This window comes from Entelurus aequoreus, linkage group LG07 (assembly GCF_033978785.1).
Source record: "Entelurus aequoreus isolate RoL-2023_Sb linkage group LG07, RoL_Eaeq_v1.1, whole genome shotgun sequence".
Classification (NCBI taxonomy): Eukaryota; Metazoa; Chordata; class Actinopteri; order Syngnathiformes; family Syngnathidae; genus Entelurus; species Entelurus aequoreus.
In genome coordinates, this window is record NC_084737.1 from 63877279 (window position 1) to 63904668 (window position 27390).

Here is a 27390-nt window from a genome sequence, read left to right on the forward strand (position 1 = left end):
CTGTACCGGAAGTAGCGTGACGTCAAAGGTTGAAAGGCTCCTCACATTTCCCCATTGTTTTCAATGCAGCGAGAGCGATTCGGACCGAGAAAGCGACGATAACCCTATTAATTTGAGCAAGGATGAAAGATTTGTGGATGAGGAACGTTAGAGTGAAGGACTAGAGTGCAGTGCAGGACGTATCTTTTTTCGCTCTGACCGTAACTTAGGTACAAGCTGGCTCATTGGATTCCACACTCTCTCCTTTTTCTATTGTGGATCACGGATTTGTATTTTAAACCACCTTGGATACTATATCCTCTTGAAAATGAGAGTCGAGAACGCGAAATGGACATTCACAGTGACTTTTATCTCCACTAGAATACATCGGCGAAGCACTTTAGCTACGGAGCTAACGTGATAGCATCGGGCTTAACTGCAGATAGAAACAAAAGAAATAAACCCCTGACTGGAAGGATAGACAGAAAATCAACAATACTATTAAACCATGGACCTGTAAATACACGGTTAATGCTTTCCAGCTTGGCGAAGCTTAACAATGCTGTTGCTAACGACGCCATTGAAGCTAACTTAGCAACCGGATCTCACAGAGCTATGCTAAAAACATTAGCTATCCATCTACGCCAGGCAGCCCTCATCTGCTCATCAACACCCGTGCTCACCTGCGTTCCAGCGATCGACGGCACGACGAAGGACTTCACCCGATCACAGATGCGGTCGGCGTCCCGGAGACGGAGGAAGTCAAGGTGAGGTCGCCGGCTAGCGCGTCTGCTATCCATCTCAAAGTCCTCCTGGTTGTGTTGCTGTAGTCCGTCGCTAATACACCGATCCCACCTACAACTTTCTTCTTTGCAGTCCTCATTGTTCATAAACAAATTGCAAAAGATTCACCAACACAGATGTCCAGAATACTGTGGAATTTTGAGATGAAAACAGAGCTTTTTGTATTGGATTCAATGTGTCCGCATACTTCCGTTTCAACCATTGACGTCACGCGCAAACGTCATCATACATAGACATTTTCAACCGGAAGTTTAGCGGGAAATTTAAAATTGCATTTTATAAGTTAACCCGGCCGTATTGGCATGTGTTGCAATGTTAAGATATCATCATTGATATATAAACTATCAGACTGCGTGGTCGGTAGTAGTGGGTTTCAGAAGTGCACTTTTTTTTGGAAAGGTGCATATCGTTCACATCCTTATGAGAGACAAGTACAATTATGTGTGGAACTTGGAACCAAATCAACTGGAAAATAACTATTCATAACAATTCCCGGCCAGCTGGACCAAACAGACAATTGTCTATCGAGTGAGTCACTACAATATTGATTATGATACATGCCGCACGTAACGCACATTACATATGCTGTCGAGCTAGGTGTGTACAAACAAAACATGAAATAACACTTTACAGATACTGTAATATGATTGTTCATGTTTTTCACTCAGTACACATTGTGGTTTTATATCGACAACAAGACAGCGTTATAAATGCAGCAAGTTCAATGCAGGAAATATCTTTTTACTGGTGAAAGCAACAAGCAGCACCGCACTAAAGTGAACTTGATATCAAACAGGAAGAGGCAACATCACACAACATATGTTCACAATGGGAATATTGAACAATCAATGATTGAAGTGACAAACTTGCCATCCAAACAATACACCGTGTGTTGACAAGAAGATATGACAGCCATGGAAGCACATTCAATCTCTTTATTAAGCAGAGGTAACACAATCTGGTGAAAAGATTCAAAAGAGCTGGCGTCAGAGCCGACAAACTGCCGATGCTAACTGCTAAAGCTAACCAACATGACTCCGTTGAAACCCCCGATGACATCACACGTCACTCGGCAACAGGCCCCGCCTTTTAAAAGCAAACACACTGTGCCCTCAGATGAAACGTCTCTCAACTGCATATGCCAGATATTTGAAGGTTTTCTTTTTTAAGTAACGTATAAATTACTTTCACTAGTAATTAATTACATTTATTAAAGAGTAATTCCGTTAGTAATTCAATTTGTGATGTAACATTATCAGGTAATGAGAAGGGACCTTTATTTTGAAGGCGAGTTTCTCCCTCCTCTTGTTTCCGGTAGTGTCCGTGTGACAGTCAGACGCTCACTCGTTTACACACGAGACATATTTACGTGTTTCAGCACTCCACGTTTGTTGTTTCTTCCCACGAAGTGCCTTGGAAACATTGTCTGTAAGTCCTGTGTCTGTTTTATGAGTGACATGAAGACATTGTGTGCGTGTGTAAATGTAGAAATAGTACTGTGCTACGATAGCTTGTTATCCTGTTTTAGCTTGTTGCTACTTAGCATGTAACTTCTTTGCTCGCTAGCTCACTCCTCTAAGGGAGGGTGCAATGTTTGTGTCTCTCATTCTCAGAAATAGTATTTGATGCATCTTATCCCGTGTTGTTTGCAACCATTCCATATGTAAATCTTTTTCATGTGTAGCTTTTGAATGTTACATGGGCTATGTACTATTTACATAAGTTTATGAGCACTGTTTACATGCTATTGTATGGGCTGTGTGTGTATGTGTGAAAACATGTTATGCAGCAAACATTTATGGAAATGTCGTTACTTAGTAGTGTCTGCAAGAGAGATGGTTGGCTAAGGGTTCTCAGTACAAGGAGCAGTACAATGTTTCCTTTCCCCCCTTTGCCTACTTCACCGACTTCATCTGCGGTGAAGCACGTAGAAGAAACGACCCCAGTTTTTCCCTCGCTCCAACTCCGTTGAAAACATCTAATCAGTCCCCAAAGCACGAACAGTTTGAAAGAGGGGCAAGATACGCTAAAAGACAAGTATCTACCCACAAGACAGATGTCGAAGGAAACACACATCAGAAACCCCATCCTCTGAAGAAGTGCCGGGGTTTTCGAAGCAAGCCACTCGAAGAGCGCAGAGCCTTCCTGAAAGGCAAAGGGGTCTGCTTCAAGTGTTGCTCCTCCATGACCCACCTGGCGAGGAACTGTAAGGCGGCTCTCAAGTGCAGCAAATGTGAGAGCGACGACATGTAGCCGCGCTTCATCCTGGACCTCCACCATGGGATAACGAGAACAAGGACCCCCCCTCACAGTATGGCGGGGAGAGTGAAGAGAAAGTGTCTGGGCCAGCAGTCACCTCGAAATGTACAGAAGTCTGCGGCAAAGGGCAAAGCCTCCGGTCCTGTTCCAAGATATGCCTGGTTAAAGTTTATCCCAAAGCACACCCAGACAGAGCTACTAACGTCTACATCCTCCTAGATGACCAGAGCAACAGATCCCTGGCGAGGTCCAAATTATTTTACCTCTTCCAAATCAAAGGTTCAGACTTACCTTACACTCTCCGGACATGTGCAGGAGTCACCGAGACATCCGGAAGGGGAGCCAATGGGTTCATCGCAGAGTCTCTGGATGGAAAAACAAGTGTGGTGCTTCCAACACTCATAGAATGTAACCACATGCCAGATGACCGGTCCGAGATCCCGACTCCTGAGGTCGCATGACACCACAATCACTTGAAGTCCATTTCTCACATGATCCAACGTCTGGACCCTGAAGCCCAGATACTAATACTTCTTGGACGCAACATCCTTCAGGTCCATAAAGTCAGAGAGCAGCGTAACGGTGCTCATAGTGCCCCCTTCGCCCAACGACTGGATCTTGGCTGGGTCGTCATAGGGGATGTGTGCCTCGGGTTAGCCCACAAAGCGGCAGCTGTGACTTCCTACCGTACCAGTGTGCTTGAAAATGGAAGACCATGCCTCCTCACTCTATGTCCCAACCAGCTTCAGGTCAAGGAAATGTTCGGCTATAAAGTACACAATGCAACTTCTTCTCGCAGCCTTAAATTCAGCGTCCCTGTCCTCGATGACAGCAACTTGGGCAAAACCATCTTCCAGAGCATTAAGGATGATGATCAAGTGGGACTTTTCATCGAAGATCGAATGTTCCTGGTTTTCATGGACAGAGAGATGACAATGGATGACACCAACAGCTGGGTGGCACCGCTTCCATTCAGATCTCCCCGTCAACGGCTCCCAAACAATCGAGAACAAGTACTCAGCAGACTTACCACTCTTCGTCGCACCTTTGAAAGAAAGCCAAAGATGAAGGATGACTTCTTTGCTTTCATACAGAACATCTAGTTGGCACCGCCACGAGAGGAAGGAGGTGACAGCTGGTACTTACCTATTTTTGGTGTCTATCACCCCCAGAAGCCGGACAAGATCAGGGTCGTCTTCGACTCTAGGGCCCAACATTATGGCATATCCTTGAATGACGTCTACTTACTGGGTCGGATCTAAACAACAGTTTGCTCTGCGTGTTGCTGCGTTTCAGAAGAGAGACTATTGCTGTCATAGCAGACGTTGAACAAATGTTCCACAGCTTTGTCGTTCGCAAGACAACAGACTTTTTGTGCTTCTTGTGGTTCAAAGAAAACGACCCCGGCCAAGAGATTGTAGAGTACCGCATGAAAGTCCATATATTCGGTAACTCACCCTCCCCAGCAGTAGCCATCTACGGGCTTCACCGTGCAGCAGAACATGGAGCAGAGGAACACGGGATGGATGCCAAGCACATTGTGGAACGCGACTTCTACGTCGACGACGGGCTCACGGCGCTACCCTCAGCCACGGAGGCCATCGACCTGCTGAGAAGGACACAGGAGATGTTGGCTGCTTCAAACCTGAGACTCCACAAAATAGTATCCAATTGTTCTAATGTGCTAAAAGCCTTCTCTCAGGAAGATCATGCAGAAGGATTGCAAAACATAGATTTCGACAACAACTCCACTCTCGTCCAACGCAGTTTGAGACTCAGCTGGGAGCTAAAACATGACATCTTCACCTACAGAACAATAGCCACAGAGAAGCCCTGCACCCAAAGAGGTGCTCTAGCAGTAGTGAACAGCCTGTTTGACCCTCTCGGTCTTGTAGCTCCAGTCGTCATTCAAGGGAAGTTTCTACTCCGGGAACTGGCTTGCAACTAAGCCCTCGACTGGGACGCCCCTCTACCGAAGATATAGGAAGCTGAATGGAAGATGTGGAAAGATTCATTACAAGATCTGCAGAACGTCAGGATACCTAGAGCGTACTCACCTACCACCTTGTCTACCACACAGAAGAGAGAACTTAATTTTTTTTCTGACGCTTCAGTAAAGTCTATCGCTGCCGTAGGCTACCTCAAAGTAATTGACAGCGATGGAGGGTGCCACGTCAGTTTTGTCCTAAGAAAGGGAAAACTAGCACCTCCATCCGCTCACACTATTCCAAGACTGGAATTGGGAGCTGCTGTACTCGCAGTGGAAATGGCAGAGTTGGTACAGTGAGAGCTGGACATTTGTATCGACACAATGCATTTCTATACAGACAGCAGAGTCGTTCTGGGATACATCTACAACCAGACCAGGCGATTCTACGTGTACGTCTGCAATAGGGTGCAGCAAATTAGAAGGTCAACCAAACCAGATCAGTGGCACTACGTCCACACAGCTCAAAACCCAGCAGATCATGCTACACGATCAGTTACTGCAACGGAGCTTAAGAACACTACATGGCTCACAGGACCCACCTTTCCGTACCTGCCTGATGAAGTTCCCAGCTCTGAAATGGAACATCACAAACTCATCGACCCAGACACTAACAGCGAGGTACGTTCCCATGCTACAGCACTCTCCATTCCTCACTCTAAGCTGGGATCTCATCGGTTTTGGCGATTTTCCACATGGAAGTCACTAGTACGGGCTATCACTTCCATAACCAACATGCTGGAACATAAAAGAGCATCAGTCACAACCGACGATATCACTAAACCCTGTACAGCACAAAAGCAGAGACTCTCATGATTAGTTATGTGCAAAAAGTGACTTACAGAGCTGAGCTCGACTGCTTGGAAAAACATTCTAAAAGACAGTCCCCTAAAAAAGCTGGACCCTTACATGGATGAAAAATGAGTTTTGAGGATAGGAGGAAGGCTCAAGCATGCCACACTGGACATTGGAGAGCAGTTTCCTATTATAATTCCAGCCCACAACCAAATTGGGAAGCTCCTTGTGAGACACTACCACCAAAAGGTCAAACATCAGGGTCGTGTCTTCACAGAAAGATCCATCCGTACAGCAGGATACTGGATCGTTGGTGCCAAACGGTGCATCGACAGCATTCTCCGCAAATGTGTGGTTCGCAACAAACTTTGCGGAAGGACTACTGAACAGAAAATGGCAGATTTTCCCCCTGACCATCTGTGCACATAGCCACCTTTTACCTACGTGGGACTTGATGTGTTCGGTCTCTGGTCTGTCACCAGGAGACGAACCCGTGGAGGTCAAGCTGAAAGCAAGAGGTGGGCAGTGCTATTTACGTGCATGAGCACACGCGCCGTGCACATAGAACTCATCGAATCGATGGAAACATCAAGTTTCATCAACGCTTTACGTCAATTTTTTGCACTGAGAGGGCCCACAAAGCAGATTTGCTCCGACTGTGGGACAAACTTCATTGGTGCCTGCCAAGAGTTGCACACTGTCCTTACAGATCCCAAAGAGCCTAATGTTAGGGAGTATTTGGGTGAGGAAGGGTGTACGTGAATTTTCAACCCGCCTCATTCCTCCCATATGGTGGGAGCCTGGGAACGCATGATTGGAGTCTCCAGAAGAATTCTTGACTCCATGCTTCAAGAAACCAGCCGATCACACCTTACTCATGAAGTGGTGTCTATGTTAATGGAAGAAGTAACAGTGATCATTAACGCCAGACCACTCACACCTACGTCCTCAGACCCGGAATCTCCTTTCCTTCTGACCCCTGCTTCGCTATTGACGCAAAAGTTGTGCACTCTCTCTTCCACTCCCAAGAACGTTCGACAACAAGGACCTCTACCACCAGCAGTGGAGGAAGGTGCAGCATCTTGCCAACACTTTTTGGCACAGATGGAAGCGTGAATACTTTCCCACACTTCAAAATCGCAACAAGTGGCAAGATGTCAAGCCTAACCTGAAAGAGGGCGACCTCGTGTTGCTCAAAGACAATCAAGCTAAGAGGAACGAGTGGCCCCTGGCTCTCGTCACAAAGACTTTCCCCGACCAGGACGGGAAGGTCAGGAAGATAGAACTCAAGGTCACAAGATCAGGATCTGCAAATACTTTTCTGAGGCCTGCCTCTGAGGCAGTCCTTCTCTTGGCAGATAATGATACAGGCTAAGTTAAGTTAGGTTTCTGTAATTTGTATCAAGCATGTTCCTACTGCAGTTCGAAATAGTGGTATAGTATTTATACCAGGCGGGGAGTGGGACGTAACGTTCTCATTCCAAATGAGAAGAGACCTTTATTTTGAAGGCGAGTTGCTACCTTCTCTTGTTTCCGGTAGTGTCCGCTCGACAGTCAGACGCTCACTCGTTTACACACGAGACATATTTACGTGTTTCAGCGCTCCAAGTTTGTTGTTTCTTCCCACGAAGTGCCTTGGAAACATTGTCTGTAAGTCTGTCTGTTTTATGAGTGACATGAAGACGTTGTGTGCGCGTGTAAATGTAGAGATAGCACTGTGCTACGATAGCTTGTTATCCTATTTTAGCTTGTTGCTACTTAGCATGTAGCTTCTTTGCTCGCTAGCTCACTCCTCTAAGGGAGGGTGCAATGTTTGTGTCTCTCATTCTCAGTAATAGTATTTAATGTATCTTATCCTGTGTTGTTTGCAACCATTCCATATGTAAATCTGATTCATGTGTAGCTTTTGAATGTTACATGGGCTATGTACTATTTACATAAGTTTATGAGCACCGTTTACATTGATTGATTGATTGATTGATTGAGACTTTTATTAGTAGGTTGCACAGTGAAGTACATATTCCGTACAATTGACCACTAAATGGTAACACCCGAATAAGTTTTTCAACTTAAATTGAATCTTGATACAGATATATACTATCATATATACTATCATCATAATACAGTCAACACATGCTATTGTATGGGCTGTGTGTGTATGTGTGAAAACATGTTATGCAGCAAACATTTATGGAAATGTAGTTACTTAGTAGTGTTTGACATATATTGTGTGTCTCTTTATACAGTTTTACAAAAAAGAGAAGAAAACAAAAAACGAACGGGAAACAAGGAAAAGAGAAACAAAGAAAGAAATAACCAATTAGACAAGAGGAAAGAAAAGTGCATTCTCTGTGAAAACCACTAAAGCTTCTTAAAGATAAAAGGCCTGTACTCTTTCTTCCTTTTCCTTGGGATCTTTATGTTGACTATCTGTAAACTTGTTTACGCCACGGCCACAGCCACGTAGGACGGAATACAATTACTTTTTTGGCAGAGTAACGAATTACTATAATTACTTTTTTAAAGTCATTTTCAGAACACTGGTTATATACAGGTTACAGAAAGGAAATTAGGTATTGTTGATAGTTTTTTAAAGCCTTTTGAAAGTGATTTAGAGGTAGAATTGGTTGCTACCATTAGCTGCATTGCTAGCCACCTAGAACAAGCCAATTTTTATATGTTAGAATGTCTTCTTGTCAATCATAATGATTGTGAATAGGCAACATTGCAAAAAAAAGTGCACTTCCCCTTTAAAGTTCCTCAACTTTTGGTGGAAAAACGACGTATTATGAAAATGCCTGTTTGCTCGCCACGTGCTTGAGTCTGCAACCGGACGTGACGTTCCGTGCTACAAAGTTATCCAAATATTGAGCCGTTTGATTTAACGTGAATTGACACCCCGTTGTATCGACGTAATTTGGTCGTTACCAGTAAAAGTACCAAATTCTGTACCCATCCCGATAGGTGGTGCACCAATATCATAAAGTGGTGGTTGTAAAAAAGTGATGCTCTTGACTGGAAAGTGAGCAGGCAGTAAAAGCTGCTGACTGCATTGTCGTGACTGGGAGGAGCTGCAAGAAGACGCGTGCATGCCTGAAGTCTCACACAAGGTCGGTATGGATCACAGATCATGGACCGTGACTAGACTTTCTGGTTCAGCAAGGAAACACATTTTAATATTGATAAGATATTGCTACCTGGGTCACGTTCCAGTGGAGAGGGTCCATCAGCTGGAACAGGACCAGGATGTTTCTGGTGGAGGAGTCCACGGCGTTGTAGACCATTCCTGCCACCCACAGAAGTGCAATGTCTACGACTTTGTGTGGACGTGTTGATGGGCTGCTCCTGTTCAGCGTGTGCACGCGCTCGTTGTCACGCCAATCTCCCACCTGTGTGGAACACACTTCCATGGGTTGCAACACATACCAGCCGTGTCCCGATACAACTTTGTCCACTTCTCATACCGATATTGTAGTCTGGAGTAAAAGTTAAAGTAAAAGTACCAATGATTGTCACACGCACACTAGGTGTGGTGAAATTACTCTCTGCGTTTGACCCATCCCCATGTTCACCCCCTGGGAGGTGAGGGGAGCAGTGGGCAGCAGCGGTGGCCGCGCTCGGGAATCATTTTGGTGATTTAACCCCCAATTCCAACCCTTGATGCTGAGTGCCAAGCAGGGAGGTAATGGGTCCCATTTTTTATAATCTTTGGTATGACTCCGCCGGGGTTTGAACTCACGACCTACCGATCTCAGGGCGGACACTGAGCAGGCTGGTACTATATCTGGTACTGGTACTATATATATATCGCTATTGATCTGATACAATATCAGCAGGAATCATACATAAGTGTATTATTTTGTAGTGTGTAACGAGAGGTTTGATCAAGTAAACAGAGAACAATGGTAGGTATGAAAAACACTTACCGGTAGCTATTTATAATTGACCGTTTGGAATAGACCTTAGCTGTCTTTAAGTTGAAATGGAGTGGTAATTGCTTGTTTGGTGACACCTAGTGGCCACAATAATGCATGACATTGTGCTCATGATGCAGTTTTATCACATATATTATCATGTATTATGGGAATACTCTTTCCTAAAGTTGGGACAAATGCTAGCATGCTAATGTTAGCACTTTATCACGCTATAATGCTGTATTATACTATAATACATGCTAATAATGTTGGGTCAATTGCTAGCATACTAATGTTAGCACTTCATGCTAACATTAGCTCATTTTGAAGGTAAACACTAAGTCAAATAGTTTGATACTTGACGCATGCTAACTGTTAGCCTGTCAGCTTTTCCTTAGCTAATTTTGCAGTTATACACCTCAGATTTATATACTTTGGTACTAGACGAATGCTATCTGTTAGCATGTCAGCTTTTCTTTAGCTAATTTTGCAAGTATACACCTCAGAGTTATATACTATGGTACTAGACGCATCCTAACTGTTAGCACGCTATCTTTCTTAGCCAATTTAGTACAGGTACAGTGTTCCCTCGGACCACCCGTGTATGATGAAAAGTTGAGACACTATTTATTTTGTGACTTACTTGAATATTACATGCATTTAACACCTTTAGAAGCTCTCCACACACACTTCATACAGCTTTTACACACATTTTTAAACACTTCTTATGCCCTTAAAACATTGTTTTCACACCTGTTGAGTTTTTAGCGACACCTAGTGGTCACAATAATTCATGAAGTTAAGCTCACGACGCAGTAAGTTGAATGATGCAGACACGTTTGTTACTGGATACTTTCTAATTCGCTTCGGCTTTGGAGACTTTGTATGTGTAAGTAATATTCTTTGATACTTGTTTATATTGGCAAATGTGCTGTTTTATTGTTCAATGATGATTACTTATGTCTACTTTCTGTGCTGTTGTGTGCTTAGCTGTTGTGTAGCTGCTATCTCCTAGTAACCTATAGCCTGGCATGTTTACTTTTTGTAAATGATTTTAGTAGAATAGGAGAAAAGACCAACATTTAGATGTTAACTGGCTGTCCAGCTTTGTACAAGTACGGTAAACACTCTGCAGGACTGCTTGTATCGTAGATGATATCACACACAAGTAAACACGTTGCAGGACTGCTCGTATTGCACATGATATCACATAAAAGTAAACACGCTGAAGGAACGCTTGTATCGTACATTACATCACATACAATTTTTTGTGTGGTGTTGCCGCAAGAGGCAAGGTTGTGACGTGGTGTGTTGATACTGTACGTACAGTAGCATTAATAGGTGCATGTTTTTGTTAAGGAGTGTCTTTGTGTTGATGGAAATGTGTCACTGAAAGTCATGATTGTTACACAAGCAGTAGGCTACGCTGTCAACAAATATGAAGTCTTTACAGTAAAACAAATACTGACAGAATCAGAAGTTTACTGTAAAATTCATGCTAGTTTTTAGTCCCAATTACTGTAAATGGACAAACACTATCGCTGTTGTTTATACAGTATACTTCTGGAGGATGAGCTGCTAATAATAATATTAATAATACATTTTATTTGTTGGCGCCTTTCATTACACCCAAAAAAAGACCTACTCAGTGGCCTTGTGGTTAGAGTGTCCGCCCTGAGATCGGTAGGCCGTGAGTTCAAACCCCGGCCGAGTCATACCAAAGACTATAAAAATGGGACCCATTACCTCCCTGCTTGACACTCAGCATCAAAGGTTGGAATTGGGGGTTAATTGAAATCTACTGACATTTTTTCTTTAAAGTGCATTAATGTAATTTAATAATGGTACATTTTAAAATGTATGGGTACAATTCTGGCAAAAAATCTGATTTTTTTTACAGTGCATTATTGTAAATGTAATAACGGCACCACTTTGAATTTTACAGTAAAATTTTGGCGACATTTTGTTTTTACTGGGAAATCTCCTGACATTTTTTTGCAGTGCATTAGTGCAAAACAAACAATACCTGTTGTCCTTTTAAAAGTAAAATTATGCTACATAATTTTGTGATAGTTTACATCAGGAGTCAGGAACCTTTTTGGCTGAGAGAGCCATGAAAGCCAAATATTTCAAAATGTATTTCCGTGAGAGCCATATAATATTTTTTAACACTGAATACAACTAAATGCGTGCATTTTTAAGTTAGACCAACATTTTTAGAGTATAATAAGTCTCTTATTCTTTTTAATAACATTGTTATTCTGAAGCTAACCAATAATAAATAAAATACTTCTTACCATTAATGCGACTTCTTGAACAGGTGCGGTAAAAAACGGATGCATGGATTAAAATGCATGAGAATGTTTTATATTTTGAACGTTATTTTTAACACTGTGATTACCAGCGGAATTATTCATTACTTATCGTGTTAAGCAATGTCAGCTAAAATTTATCTGAGAGCCCGATTCAGTCATCAAAAGAGCCACATCTGGCTCGAGAGCCATAGGTTCCCTACCCCTGGTTTACATGCTAGTGGTGATTAGTGAAGTGAATAAAGTCACCTGCAGGAAGAAGAGGGTGTAGAACAAGCAGAGGGCGTGAAGCAGCAAACACAGCATGATGATAAGGACTCCTGGTCCGAGGGTGGGACCACAGACGTCGTACAAATGTCCCGCTGTCATGCAGCCGACCACACCAGACAGTCCACTGATGAGCTCCACTCTCATCAAGAGTTTGGAGCGGTCCTGTCCTGCAGAGCTCAAAGACAAGAGGGTCATGATGCCGCTGCAGAACACAGTGGAACCTCCACACAGTCCAGTGAGGACCACCTCCACCCACAACACCTGCAGAGGCCAGTCCAGAACCAGCATGAGCAGCACTGCCAGCCTGGACAGCAGCAGGCCCAGCAGGGGGACCACCAACAGGCTCCTCCTCCAGCCCGCGTCGCCGAGCCACGCCAGCAGGAGGCCCGGCAGGACGGGGACCAGCTGACTCAGGACCCTGTAGGTCACAAAGAAGCCCGACACGGAGACCTGCCAGCCGTCCTCCGTCCGCGTGGAGTTGGTGGCCGCCATGTGGCGCTCCCTCAGCACCATGGGCAGCACGGTAAGGAAGAAGGAGTTCCCCAGCTGCACGCCGGTGGCCACCAGCTGGATGCCCCACAGAGAGCAGCCTGCGTGCATAGTGATGACCGTCAAATATCGACACTCACCAAATGTGCAGTGAACTTGACATGTGTGACTCCTACCCCCAGCACAGGTGTTGGAGAAAGACACGCCCCTTTCCACTCGGTGCAGGTATGTACTGTAGACATAGGCGCAGATCTACATTTCTGCCAGTGGGTGCTCAGTGTGTGCTTGGTGGTGAGAAAGAATTTGCCATCAATCCCACGTGGGTGCTCGGCATTGTCCGTGGGTGCTTCGGGGCCCGAGCTCCCACGGCGCCTATGACTGTAGACATGATGATCCTGGCAGCTGCTGTCTCTCCATAACAACTCCTAGTCAGCAATAATTAAAGGCCTACTGAAATGAATTTTTTTTATTTAAACGGGGATAGCAGATCCATTTTGTGTCACACTTGATCATTTCGCGATATTGCCATATTTTTGCTGAGAGGATTTAGTAGAGAACATCGACGATAAAGTTGCAACTTTTGGTCGCTGATAAAAAAAAGCCTTGCCTGTACCGGAAGTAGCGTGACGTCAACAGTTGAAAGGCTCCTAACATTTTCCTATTGTTTTCAATGCAGCTAGAGCGATTCGGACCGAGAAAGCAACTATTACCCCATTAATTTAAATGAGGATAAAAGATTTGTGGATGAGGAACGTTAGAGTGAATGACTAGAATGCAGTGCAAGACATATATTTTTTCTCTCTGACCGTAACTTAGGTACAAGCTGGCTCATTGGATTCCTCACTCTCTCCGAATCCACACTCTCTCCTTTTTCTATTGTGGATCACGGATTTGTATTTCAAACCACCTCGGATACTATATCCTCTTGAAAATGAGAGTCGAGAACGCGAAATGGACATTCACAGTGACTTTTATCTCCACGACAATACATCGGCAAAGCTCTTTAGCTACTGAGCTAACGTGATAGCATCTGGCTCAAATGCTGATCACAGATGCGGTCGGCGAGACGGAGGAAGTTAAGGTGAGTTCAGCGGCTAGCGCGTCTGCTATCCATCTCTGTCCTCCTGGTTATGTTGCTGTAGTCCGCCGCTAATACACTGATCCCACCTACAACTTTCTTCTTTGCAGTCTCCATTGTTCATTAAACAAATTGCAAAAGATTCACCAACACAGATGTCCAGAATACTGTGAAATTTTGAGATGAAAACAGAGTTTTTTGTATAGGATTCAATGTGTCCGCATACTTCCCGTTTCAACGATTGACGTCACGCCCATACGTCATCATAAATAGACATTTTCAACTGGAAGTTTAGCGGAAATTTAAAATTGCACTTTATAAGTTAACCCGGCCGTATTGGCATGTGTTGCAATGTTAAGATTTCATCATTGATATATAAAATATCAGACTGCGTGGTCGGTAGTAGTGGGTTTCAGTAGGCCTTTAAGTGAGTTATGATTGGTTACTGCGTGGTCACACTTTCAATGAACCTGAGACTCAGTTCAGGGGCCAACATAACCATATATAGATTTAGGGACCAACATAACCATAAATGTGTCTACAGAGAGTTGACTGAAGACGTAAAGTATTAAGGAGTAATATGGCCATCATTTTTCACCACTAATATATTGGAGCCTTGAGTATGGGCCGACACGATAACAGCAGGAATCATACTTTTATTTTTTAGTGTCCAATGTTCTAAAATGTTTGATAAAATTAGTCAGAACAATGGTAGTTGTGAAAAACACTAACATATTTATTACTAACCTTCTGCAATGGACTTATACTGTCTTTAAGTTGAAGTGGAATGGTAGTTGTTTATTTGGTGACCACAATAATTCATGAAGTTAAGTTAATGAGGCAATACATTGAATAATGCGGACACATTTGTTCCTAGATATTTTCTAATACCGCCTCGGGGTACTTTGTGTGTGTAGGTCAGAGGTGTCCAACCCTGGCATGTCCAGTTTGGCCCTGCGAAGTGTGAAGCGCTAATTAAGGACTTTTGAAATTTTGTCTTCACGATGTCCACAATCTTGTGGACATCGTGAGTAATTCAGGTTATTTACCAAGAATTGCATTTTGAAGTGTGCACAGCACAAAAACCTTTCCAACTCACGGCGCAAATAAAGAAACACATGGTCGCACATAACACAACCTGCTCACTGAACTTTGTAGATGTGAATTACAAAAAAAGTCCAACAACACGATTCAAAATTACACATTTAAATTCCCTGCAAAGCATGATGGGAAAAATACAAAACACACATATATATATATATATATATATATACATATATACATATACATACACACAATGTACAAATTAATGTAAATACATATGTACACATATACATATAGGCTAGTTAATTTGCATGCAGTCGGCTTCCAGCCCCCAGCCAAATTTCTTTAGCGCAAAGCAGCCCCCCGAGTCAAAAGCGTTGGACATCCCTGGTGTAAGAAATATCCAACTTTAATTATTTGATACTTCTCTATATTGACAAATATGCTGATTTAGACTGCAATTTTGCTCAATCATTATTACATATGCCTCTTGGCTTGTGTGCTATTGTGTGCTTAGTTTTTGCGTAGCTGCCAGTAGTCTATTGCTTGCCATATTTGACTTGTAAATGACTAAAATAGAAGAAAATTACCTTTGTTTATTTAGCATTTTTTAATATACCCAAAGCGCTTTACATTTTCCGTCACACACACACTGATGGCGGAAGCTGCTATGCAAGACGCTAACCACGACCCATCAGGAGCACGGTGGGTGAAGTGTCTTGCCCAAGGACACAACAGCTTTGACTAGGATGGCGGAATCTGGTTTCGAACCTGAAACCCTCAAATTTCTGGACAGCCGCAAAACCATCTAAGCCAGACCCACAGCACCCAGGAAAAGAGCTATGTGTGTTTAAGGAGGACATTTAGATGTTAACGGGCTGTCCAGTTAACACGCTGCAGGACTGCTTGTGGCAGACGTTAACAAACAAAATGATTAGAATATTGGTATTCAACTATTTAACAATAATAAACAGAACAGTTGTATTCTTGCAAAAGAAAATACCAATTCCAACTGTATTCTCATAATGTAATCACTTTTATTTACATTATGAGAATACAGTTAGAATTGGTATTTTATTTTGCAAGAATAAAACTGTTCTATGAGCAGAACATTTTAATATGTATTACAAGAATAAAGCTATTCATTTTACAACAGTTTGCATTTTTAGTTAACAAGAATTAAGCGATTTTATGAGAATATAATTTATATTGGAATTATTTCATAACAAAGTTTTCAAAATTTTATTTAAGAATAAAGCTAATGACTTTGACAATGAAGTCCATATTTTTGATATTTTAGAGGACTACAGCTAATAATGCTGAGAATAAAGTTTCCTTGTAGAATGCACCTTAACGGGTACCGTGTACTGGTGTTTCATCCTGGCGCCACCTGCTGGATTTAACAAGTAACATTTGACCTGCAAATAAATGGAGGCCAACTTTGATTTTAACTGCAAAAAGAAAAATGAAATGTGCAATGGATCAACAGGAAAATAACATTGAGATGAAAAGTATCAAATTTCCTTTTGGTTCTATTTCCATTTGGAGGACATCAATGAAAAATGGCGACTGGTGACGATTTGTTGGCACTTTAGTCAAATGTTAGCAGTTTTAGTCGCCAGAAACGACAGTATCCCTCCTTGTTACGTTATGCATCAATGCTTCATCACTCAGGGTTTCTGCAGCTCTAAATTAATGATTTTAATAACACTAAAAAAGACGATCTACTGCAGATTGTAGTCAAAAGCTTCACAACGGTCTGGCAAGACAATTGTAAGCATTTGACAATAATAATCTTGAATGGTTGAAACGTTTACATAGACTGTTATTTATTGAATCAGATGTGTTGTTTTTTAGGAATGTCCGATAATACCGATAAATGCTTTAAAATGTAATATCAGAAATTATCGGTATCGGTTTGGAAATTATCGGTATCAGTTTCAAAAATAAAAATGTATGACTTTTCAAAACACGGACGTAGGGAGAGGTAGAGTGTCAATAAAACTTAAAGGCACTGCCTTTGCGTGCCGGTCCAATCACATAATACCTACGGCTTTTCACACACAAGTGAATGCAAGGCATACTTGATCAACAGCCATACAGGTCACACTGAGGGTGGCCGTAAGAACAACTTTAAAACGGTTACAAATATGTGCCACACTGTGAACCCACACCAAACAAGAATGACAAACATTTCGGGAGAACATCCGCACCGTAACAACAGAACAAATACCCAGAACCCCTTGCAGCACAATATACACCACGCTACCCCCCCTCACCACCTCATGCTCTCTCAGGGAGAGCATGTCCCAAATTCCAAGCTGCTGTTTTGAGGCATGTTAAAAAAAAAAAAAAGCACTTTGTGACTTCAATAATAAATATAGCAGTGCCATGTTGGCATTTTTTTCCATAACTTGAGTTTATTTATTTTGGAAAACCTTGTTACATTGTTTAATACATCCAGTGGGGCATCACAACAAAATTAGGCATAATAATGTGTTAATTCCACGACTGTATATATTGGTATCGGTTGATGTCGGAATCGGTAATTAAGAGTTGGACAATATCGGCAAAAAAGCCATTATCGGACATCTCTATTGTTTGTTTTACTTTTTTCTATAGTGGTAGCAGCAGCTGCTAGATGTGGCGACAGCAGAAGTTGCTTTGTTGGGGATGCCAAATAAATTTGCCAGCGTTAACTGCTGGCTGCTTTTAATCGACAACCTGTATCTGAATAGTCTTGTTATAACCTTTTAAAAATGTTTAAACCTGTGATTGGATGATTTTGTACATTTGTACAAACTACTCAATATGTATATTCACAGTTTTTTGCTCAGTTATTTGACTTCTTAAAGATGAGGCGGAATGGCAGCATAGTATATGACCTAGAGAGTAAACCCGCAGTAATAAAAGCCACTTTTATTGTTGGTTCGGCTGCAGACGCCCTGGACGGCATGCAGGGCCTTCCAGCGAGACACAGGGCTTTTATTGGGGATGTACTTCACCCCACAACCATCTGGAATGACACGCTTCTCTGCCATCATGTCGTCAAAGTCGGTGGCGTTGAACTTGATGAAGCCGTACTTCTTGGAGATATGGATCTGAAAGGGAAATGGAGATGTGACCGTTATGGTTGCAAGAGAAGTATTAAAGAAATGAAATGTCTCAGTGGTCCCTTGAAGAACTCAGCACCTCACAGCTGAGGTCATACACAACCAAAGAGTTCATGTCTGCAGCCTTTGCGCGCCAGAAATGCACTGCAGCAAGACCAGTCAGATTAATAGGCTGCAAAGTTCTTTGACAACGGTTTTGTAGAGTTGAAAGCATGTGAAAGAAAGGAATAGGTAAATACCTTCTGCCGTCCAGGGAACTTGAACTTGGCTCTGCGCAGGGCCTCAACCACATGCTCCTTGTTTTGGGGTTTGGTACGCACAGACATGATCACCTGACCAATGTTCACACGTGCCCTGAGGCTTACCAAACCCACCGCTCATTCCAGTCTGGAGCCTAGGAGCCAGGAGAGCATTCAGCTTCGGTGTCAATTGAAGGTAAAGTAGGACAAGGTACGCTCACCTGTCCGCTCCGGCACAGGACAACATTTTGCTGATGGGGATGATGTGGAAGGGATGCAGACACATGCGGATGTGCAAGCCATCTTTTCCGCAGGTCTTCACCATGTACTTGTTGGCGAAGATACGGGCTGCCTCCAGAGCTGCACAAACAGCAGAAAATTGGTTAATTGCCACAAAATGACTTTGATATAGAGGCTGGCTATAAAAGCAATAATTTTGTCTTACCTTCTGAGGACAGCTGCTCGTATTCATCAGAGACCATGTGTCCGCACATGGGGAACTCATCGACCTTGGCCTTCTTCCTGCCTACGTCAAAGATTCTGATTTTTGGATCTAGAAGTGTTTTTAGTGTGTGGGATCACTTTTTTAAACTACAAATATGTAGTTGTACCAACACCGTAAGTAGCTATGACAGATTACGAGCCCGTGTACAATCAATATAATGCAAATCATTTTACACGTTTGTAGTTTTAGTTTGCAAGAATAAAGCAATTTTATGAGAATATAACTTGTATTGAATGTGAGTGTGAATGTTGTCTCTGTGTTGGCCCTGTGATGAGATGGCGACTTGTCCAGGGTGTACCCCGCCTTCCGCCCGAATGCAACTGAGATAGGCTCCAGCACCCCCGTGACCCCAAAAGGGACAAGCGGTAGAAAATGGATGGATGTATAGAATTATTTCACAAGAACAAAGGTTTTCAGTGTTAAAGAATAAAGCTAATAACTTTGACAATGAAGTCTATTTGTAATCTTATTTTGGAATAGCTAAGAATTTTGACAGTGAAGTCTATATTTGTAATCTTATTTTGGAATAGCTAATAATTTTGACAATTAAGTCTATATTTGTAATCTTATTTTGGAAGAGACTACGGTTAATAATTCTATGAGAATAAAGTTTCCTTGTAGAATGCACCTTCATTGTATGGTAGTAAAGACGCTGCACGGTACCGTGTATTGTTGGTGTTTCATCCTGGTGCCACTTGCTGGATTTAACAAGTAACATTTGCCCTGCAAGTAAATGGAAAGGCCAACTTTGTTTTAAATGTGCATATGATCAGGAACATTTACCTTGACACGAAATGAAAATGATCACATTTCCTTTGTTTTAGTTCCATGTGGATGAATGACATCAATGAAAAAGGCGAGCTGAACACAGCACTTACTGGGCACGGTTTGTTGGCACTTTATAGTCAAATGTTAGCCGTTTTAGCCGTCACAAGCGACAGTATCACTCCTCGTTTCATTATGCATCAATGATTCATCACTCAGGGTTTCTGCAGCTCTAAATTGATGCTTTCAATAACACTTCAAACAAATACTACTGCAGCTTTTAGTTAAGTTTTAAAACTGTCTGACAAGTCAATAAAAAGCTTTTCACAATGATAATCTGGAATAGTTGAAAAGTTGACATTAACTGTTTATTGTACCAGAATTTTTTTATAGATTTTTCTATAGTGGTAGCAGCAACTGCTAGATGTGGTGGCGTTGTGGCGACAGCAGAAGTTGCTCTGTTGGGGACGCCACAGAAATTTGCCAGCTTTAACTGCTGCCTGCCTTTAATCGCCAAACTTTGATTAGCTAATAAGGACAGTACTATAAACTTTATTCACCCTTAATTTTTGCAAAATAAATGTAATAACTTAATGCTCTTTATTGACCTGCAGAAACCCTGTCACTAATAAAATTGTATCACCAAAATTAAATGACTGGATTTCCTGTATCTGAATAGCGTTGTTCTAACCTTTTAAAAAATGTTAAACCTGTGATTTGATGATGGTCAATTTCTACAATTTCTACAAATTACTAAATGTCACAGTTTTTTGCTCAATTATTTGACTTCTTAAAGATGAGGCGGAATGGCAGCATCGTATATGACCTAGTCAAAGAGTAGACCGCAGTAATGAAAGCCACTTTTATTGTTGGTTCGGCTGCAGACGCCCTAGATGGCATGCAGGGCCTTCCAGCGAGACAGAGGGCCTTTATTGGGGATGTACTTCACCCCACAACCATCGGGAATGACACGCTTCTCTGCCATCATTTCGTCAAAGTCGGTGGCGTTGAACTTGGTGAAACCGTACTTCTTGGAGATATGGATCTGAAAGGGAAATGGAGATGTGATTGTTATGGTTGCAAGAGAAGTATTCAAGTAATGAAATGTCTCAGTGGTCCCTTGGAAGAACTCAGCACCTCACAGCTGAGGTCATACACAACCAAAGAGTTCATGTCTGCAGCCTTTGCACGCCAGAAATGCACTGCAGCAAGACCAGTCGGCTTAATAAGCTGCAAAGTTCTTTGACAACAGTTTTGTAGAGTTGAGAGCATGTGAAAGAAAATAATAGGTAAGTACCTTCTGGCGTCCAGGGAACTTGAACTTGGCTCTGCGCAGGGCCTCAACCACATGCTCCTTGTTTTGGGGCTTAGTACGCACGGACATGATCACCTGACCAATGTTCACGCGTGCCACGGTGCCCTGAGGCTTACCAAACGCACCGCGCATTCCAGTCTGGAGCCTAGGAGCCAGGAGAGCATTCAGCTTCGGTGTCGATTGAAGGTAAAGTAGGACAAGGTATGCTCACCTGTCAGCTCCGGCACAGGACAACATTTTGTTGATGCGGATGACGTGGAAGGGATGCAGACGCATGCGGATGTGGAAGCCATCTTTTCCGCAGGTCTTCACCATGTACTTGTTGGCGCAGATACGGGCTGCCTCCAGAGCTGCACAAACAGCAGAAAATGGGTTAATTGCCACAATATGATTTTGATGTAGAGGCTGGCGATAAAAGCAATAATTTTGTCTCACCTTCTGAGGACAGCTGCTCGTATTCATCAGAGACCATGTGTCCGCACATGGGGAACTCATCGACCTTGGCCTTCTTCCTGCCCAAATCAAAGATTCTGATTTTGGGATCTAAAAAAAATATTTTGTTTCAGTGCGTGGGAACATTATTTAAAACATGTAGCCGCTTGTACCAACACCATAAGGGGATATGACAGATTAGAAGCCAGTGTACGATCAAAAGTTTTTAAAGGTCTTTAAATTGTGCAGTCAGATGAAATTTGTATTTAGCTCCATCCATCCATCCATTTTCTACCGCTTATTCCCTTCGGGGTCGCGGGGGGCGCTGGAGCCTATCTCAGCTACAATCGGGCGGAAGGCGGGGTACACCCTGGACAAGTCGCCACCTCATCGCAGGGCCAACACAGATAGACAGACAACATTCACACTCACATTCACACACTAGGGCCAATTTAGTGTTGCCAATCAACCTATCCCCAGGTGCATGTCTTTGGAGGTGGGAGGATCCCTAATTAAGATTGTCTATAAACACTGTTAGGATCCAAAAAGGACCAGCTCAAAAGTGTCAAGTCAGCAATAAATATCGTAAATTCCGAACTATAAGCAGCTACTTCTTTCCTACGCTTTGAAACCTGCGCCTCATAAAACGAGGCAATTAATTGATTACATTAGGGTCAAAGTGTCATGTTAAATAGTAAACACAAATGTCTCAGTGGTCCCTTAAAAGAACTCAGCACCTCCCAGCTGAGGTCATACACAACCAAAGAGTTCATGTACGCAGCCTTTGCATGCCAGAAATGCACTGCAGCAAGACTAGTCGGCTTAATAGGCTGCAAGGGTGCTCAGTTAGTCTTAGGTCATGTCCACACTAATACTTTCATAAGGTGTTAAAATATCTCCATAATCAAATACTATCTTCTAATATAATATCTATACCTCCATACAAATGCATAAATAGGGCACTTAAGGACAATTTAAGCCAATCAGAAGGGTCCACAACATCTCCAGAGGAAGCACTGTAGTAAACATGGAAAGTCACGGCAAGAAAAAAACAATGTCTGTTTTTGTAAATGTAGAGCAAAAGAAGGAGTATATTAACATTAAGATATAAATTAAGTCATTTCAGTATGTTTGCCAGCATTGTTTGCTGTTGCACTTAGAGGGTGGAAATGATGGACAAGAGGCATGCTAAAATATTTCTTAAATATCTGTGTTGGTGTGGACATGGCCTAAAATGATAAATATCACTCAGACACTACTTACAATAAAAGCAGAGCATAATTCACTCACCAGGCACCCCCCTACAGAAGCGGGACTTCGGGTAGGGTTTATTCTTGCAGTATCGGTAGCTGTGGAGAAGACAATTTTGTGTTATTGCACTGTGAAATAAAATTGCATTGTGCTAATTTTCAGGGTCAAAACAAAAAACTGGCACTTTGTTACTATTGTCAACTAAACTTATATAAAACATACAATAAGCATTTCCGTCATGTCGATGTACATTTCATACTGCAGTAGTTTGTGTATTCGTCGCTGGCTGGATCGCCGCAGCAGCCACTCAGCGCATTTCATGCTTAATCACGCAATCTGAGTTCCACTGTGATGGCGTTTTCACAAACACTTGTGATGTAGAATGCATATTTTAGTTTATCCAGAATACCCAAATTTTCGGATTAGAACAAATATTTGCACCACAAAGCTGTGACAAAACTTGTCAAGTTGACACTCGACAAAACACCCCTCCAAAACATATTAGGCCGGGCCATTTAACTCCATAATGAAGAGGGCCGCAGTTTCAAGACCCCAAGGACTCAGGGGCCGGACATCAAAATGTGGATGTTTTGTTAGAAAGTGCCTCACCGGTTATATTTATTTGAGACTATGTTTATATCAATTGCAAAGTAAACACATCGACTTTCACGCTGCACTGTCAATAAATTCATTATTCTGCCCTCGCTACTCGTTTCCAGCGTGTGCAGATAGTTAAAAGAATGAATAAACCGAAGCTCTAGCTTTTGGGCTTTGCGCAAAGAAGCACATTAAAATGTAAACTATTGGATGACAAAGCAACTCATACAATTTTACCTCGAGCGTACTCCTTGCCACATCGTGCTTTGTCACTGATAAGAATATGGTAACAAATTGCCCCCCAAGACTTCCGGTAACTCTCGTGGTGCCTGTTAATACCCAGTTGCCAAACGAAGGTTGTGGCTTTGATCCACGCTCATAGTTGAAAAATATAGTAAGGTTTGTAATGGGTTTTAAAATATGTAAAAAAAAAATTTATATGCTAAACTTCAGCATATTAATACAAAAGTGGACTGTTACAAAACCATGCTGATTGTCAAAGATGTTAGGTAATATAACATGTAATAGTTCTATCTCAATGAAAGCTTTTGTTTTTCTGGACATTCATTGTGTTGCTCATGGTAACATTTATATAATGCTGGGGTCCCCATGATTCCAGCCTTCAAAACCAATTTTTTACCTCGGTATTTGTCAAATCCTAGTTACGGCTCTGCCCACAATACTCCGGTTACATTTCATGACTTGAATATTAATCAATTATTAGTGATATTGTTGATACAAACGCTAACGCAAACTATTTATAGCCTCCGACAAAAAACTGTGATCCCTTCCGTGTGTCCCTTTACATCGAGTGGTCTGCTGCTTTCTCGTTTCCTTGCTCCCTGTAAGTTTATTCTAGATCATAAATCAAGCATCTCACCTGGACATGAAACATTTGAGTAGGTATTCCGACAAGCTGGTATACTTTGACAGCCAATTAGGACCTCAAACTGGTGAGGACGACACAAAAATACGCTTGTTTTTTTAGAACGCCGAGTGCCTGGTCATTTGTTTTGTGACTCACAAGTCACGTTCGATCAGCCATGTTTACTCAAATTTCCTCACTTCCAGCGCTAATTTCACAAACTTACTGGCTCCAGCGACCCCCCGAAAGGGACAAGCGGTAGAAAATGAATGGATGGATGAGTGTGAAACCTTTTTCAGTTTCGTTTTAAGTAGGGGTGTAACGGTACGTGTATTTGTATTGAACCGTTTAGGTACAGGGGTTTTGGTTCGTTTCGGAGGTGTACCGAACGAGTTTCTACACGGACATATTAAGTAGCGTACCGCACGTTGTGTAAACAATGCACACCGAGGCACAACACACGGCATGCTAGCAGCGAACGGGCTACGACAACATGTAAAGGCCAGAGCTGGAAGATCATCCTGCCTCGTTAAGATCTCCCGTTTGGAAAAAACTTTGGCTGCGCGATACAACAATGGAGGACGGAGGTTTGCCGACATTGTTCAGCAGCTGCTTCTGACAACACGTCAAACATGCTAACCCATTTGAAGCATCACCACCGAATTCAAGCATTCCTAAAGCAATAACAAATGTTTTTATAGCAGCAGATTTAAGACCATATTGCATTAGAAACTAGATTTTGACCCACTTCTACGGTGGAAGAACAATAAGCCCATACATCCTCTTACTGCCAAGTTAGCCAGGCTGGGGAAGAAGAAAAATTTATCTTGAGGCTGAGTTGACTTGAAACTAGGGATGTCCGATAATGGTTTTTGCCGATATCCCGATATCGTCCAACTCTTTAATTACCGATACTGATATCAACCGAGGCCGATATCGATATATACAGTCGTGGAATTAACAAATTATTATGCCTAATTTGGACAACCAGGTATGGTGAAGATAAGGTACCGGTACTTTTTTAAAAAAAATAATACAATAAAATAAGATAAATTAATTAAGAACATTTTCTTGAATTAAAAAGAAAGTAAAACAATATAAAAACAGTTACATAGAAACTGGTAAATAATGAAAATGAGTCAAATTAACTGTTAAAGGTTAGTACTATAAGTGGACCAGCAGCACGAACAATCATGTGTGCTTACGGACTATATCCCTTGCAGACTGTATTGATCTATAATGTAGGAACCAGAATATTAATAACAGAAAGAAACAACCCTTTTGTGTGAATGAGTGTGAATGAGTGTAAATGGGGGAGGGAGTTTTTTTCGGTTGGTGCACTAATTGTAAGTGTATCTTGTGTTTTTTTATGTTGATTTAATAAAAAATAAAAAAAATAAAAAAACCGATACCGATAAAAAAAACGATACCGATAATTTCCGATATTACATTTTAAAGCATTTATCGGACATCTCTACTTGAAACTGTTTAATGTTGCACTTTTTATATGTAGAAGAAAAGTTTTGTCATTTTATTTAATCTGAGCAACAACTTGGAGCAGTTTAATGTTGATTAACGTGTACCCCGACTTAAACAATTGAAAAACGTATTCGGGTGTCACCATTTAGTGGTCAATTGTACGGAATATGTACTGTACTGTGCAATCTACTAATAAAAGTCTCAATCAATCAAAAAACCACTTTATATGTAGAAGGGTTTTGTTAAGAAACCATTCTGAGCCTTATCTTATTTAGTTTTTATTTTATATATGTTGACCACATTAACCCTGGCAATGGACCCTGTGTGTATTTGTATGTTATGCCATTGTTTACAAATTTGGTAAATAACCAAAACATTTATATTTTGTTGTTTTCTTACTGTACCGAAAATGAACCGAACCGTGACCTCTAAACCGAGGTACGTACAGAACCGAAATGTTTGTGTACAGTTACACCCCTAGTTTTAAGCAATATTTCCAATTATACCAACCTTCTTAAAATTGGGTAACTATTAGGAAAGTTATGACATTTGTAACAAAAAGGTCAGCTAAAATATTGAGCCCCACTGACTTAGTATTAACAGAGTTGCCCAAAAATAGTGCATTTTCACCGTTTATAAGTCCTTAACTTTAATATCTATCAGATGACTATATGTATATCACTTGAGTCGTCTTTACAAGACCTGTCTGATTATACTGGTTTTTAAACCAATTAGTTTACAAAATGTTACATATATAGCTACGTGTATAAGTATCTACAACGAGCTGGTGATGAATTCGCAAGTTTTTACATCTTTCGTCAAATCATGAAAGTCTAGAAGCGTAAAAAGGCATGAGCACCAACGTAATTGAGCACATGATAGGGGGAGGGTATGTTTTAACTTTATACAACTATTTCAATACAGCGAAACACTTACACAACTTTTGGAACAGCGCATGCTATCACCGGTATGCTAAGTTAGCCGTAGCTTTGTGTTCGCTATCAACTAGCACACTATGCTACGCAATAGCTCTATATGTTGTGAAAAAGACTAGTGACAACAAAAAATAGACCAAATTAAAACATGGTCAGGATTAGAGGGAAACTATGTTAACACATGTGCCAAAATCCTAGCATGTTAGCACAGCCCACATGTTCAGGGTGGCGATTGCTGCCATTTTAGTCAGCCTTGGCCTCTCTGTCACACGATTAAAAATGTCACTTACCATCTCGCTGGTCGGCGGCCCATGGTTGCAATCTGTAAATAAACAAACGAACACGGGTTATATGACTACGGTTTGTTTCCGTGTGGTCAAAAATAACATTAAATAGCAAAAATGTATGTAGAGCCAAAGAGACGGCGTGGCGGCCACGCACTCACCGAATGGAGGAAAGGAAGTAGCGAGCACTTCCGCTTCGTCATATGGACGTCGTTTTTTACTTATTTTTGACAAATAGCTTATTTTCTTAAATAACATCACTTGCGTTCATACAACAAGTATGGAAACGGTTTTAAAATAGATATATTATAAAATGTATGCGACTGTATGCTTAGTTTCGCCGGAAGTCTGGGAGATGTAGTTCGTGTGGACTCGATGATGTGCGCCATCTTTATTCATGAGGACTACTATTATGAATACAATACACTTTGCAGGGGTCACCAACGCGGTGCCCGCGGGCACCAGGTAGCCCGTAAGGACCAGATGAGTAGCCCGCTGGCCTGTTCTAAAAATAGCTCAAATAGCAGCCTCTATTTTTTTAATTGTATTTATTTACTAGCAAGCTGGTCTAGCTTTGCCCGACATTTTTAATTCTAAGAGAGACAAAACTCAAATAGAATTTGAAAATCCAAGAAAATATTTTAAAGACTTGGTCTTCACTTGTTTAAATAAATTCATT

The 27390-nt window shown here is 41.8% G+C and overlaps 2 protein-coding genes, 3 non-coding genes and 1 pseudogene across 5 annotated transcripts in view; all 6 read right to left on the bottom strand.

Annotated features, from left to right (window-relative positions):
* Positions 1-12920, bottom strand: part of LOC133654401 (solute carrier family 46 member 2) — a 46344-nt gene extending 33424 nt beyond the window's left edge. The window contains exons 1-2 of the mRNA XM_062054717.1: positions 12300-12920; positions 9022-9213 (exon numbers count right to left, since the gene is read on the bottom strand). Coding sequence (XP_061910701.1) covers positions 9022-9213; positions 12300-12920 — 813 coding nt within the window. The remainder of the gene's footprint in view (positions 1-9021; positions 9214-12299) is intronic.
* Positions 12921-17313: 4393 nt separating this feature from the next.
* On the bottom strand, positions 17314-18831 carry LOC133654137 (large ribosomal subunit protein uL16-like; annotated as a pseudogene).
* LOC133654432 (small nucleolar RNA SNORA70) lies at positions 18090-18222 on the bottom strand. The gene has a single exon (XR_009826887.1). It is a non-coding gene; the product is annotated as a small nucleolar RNA SNORA70 (small nucleolar RNA).
* A 1570-nt stretch (positions 18832-20401) lies between the features above and the next one.
* Positions 20402-26843, bottom strand: rpl10 (ribosomal protein L10). The gene is made up of 6 exons (XM_062054193.1): positions 26718-26843; positions 22591-22649; positions 21304-21411; positions 21080-21218; positions 20851-21013; positions 20402-20598 (listed from the first exon to the last, which is right to left on the bottom strand). The coding sequence occupies exons 1-6, from the start codon at positions 26738-26740 to the stop codon at positions 20443-20445; spliced, it is 648 nt and encodes a 215-aa protein (XP_061910177.1). The 5' UTR covers positions 26741-26843; the 3' UTR covers positions 20402-20442.
* LOC133654430 (small nucleolar RNA SNORA70) lies at positions 20656-20789 on the bottom strand. The gene has a single exon (XR_009826885.1). It is a non-coding gene; the product is annotated as a small nucleolar RNA SNORA70 (small nucleolar RNA).
* On the bottom strand, positions 22003-22136 carry LOC133654431 (small nucleolar RNA SNORA70). The gene has a single exon (XR_009826886.1). It is a non-coding gene; the product is annotated as a small nucleolar RNA SNORA70 (small nucleolar RNA).
* Positions 26844-27390: the final 547 nt, after the last annotated feature.

Bases quoted from the DNA above. Each gene is read 5' to 3' on its own strand.
- rpl10 (XM_062054193.1), bottom strand. From the start codon at position 26,740: ATGGGCCGCCGACCAGCGAGATG. The intron at 22,650-26,717 runs GTAAGTGACATT...TCTTCTCCACAG, and splicing joins GGCCGCCGACCAGCGAGATG to CTACCGATACTGCAAGAATA. The intron at 21,014-21,079 runs GTGAGCATACCT...CCTGGCTCCTAG, and splicing joins TCCTGTGCCGGAGCTGACAG to GCTCCAGACTGGAATGCGCG.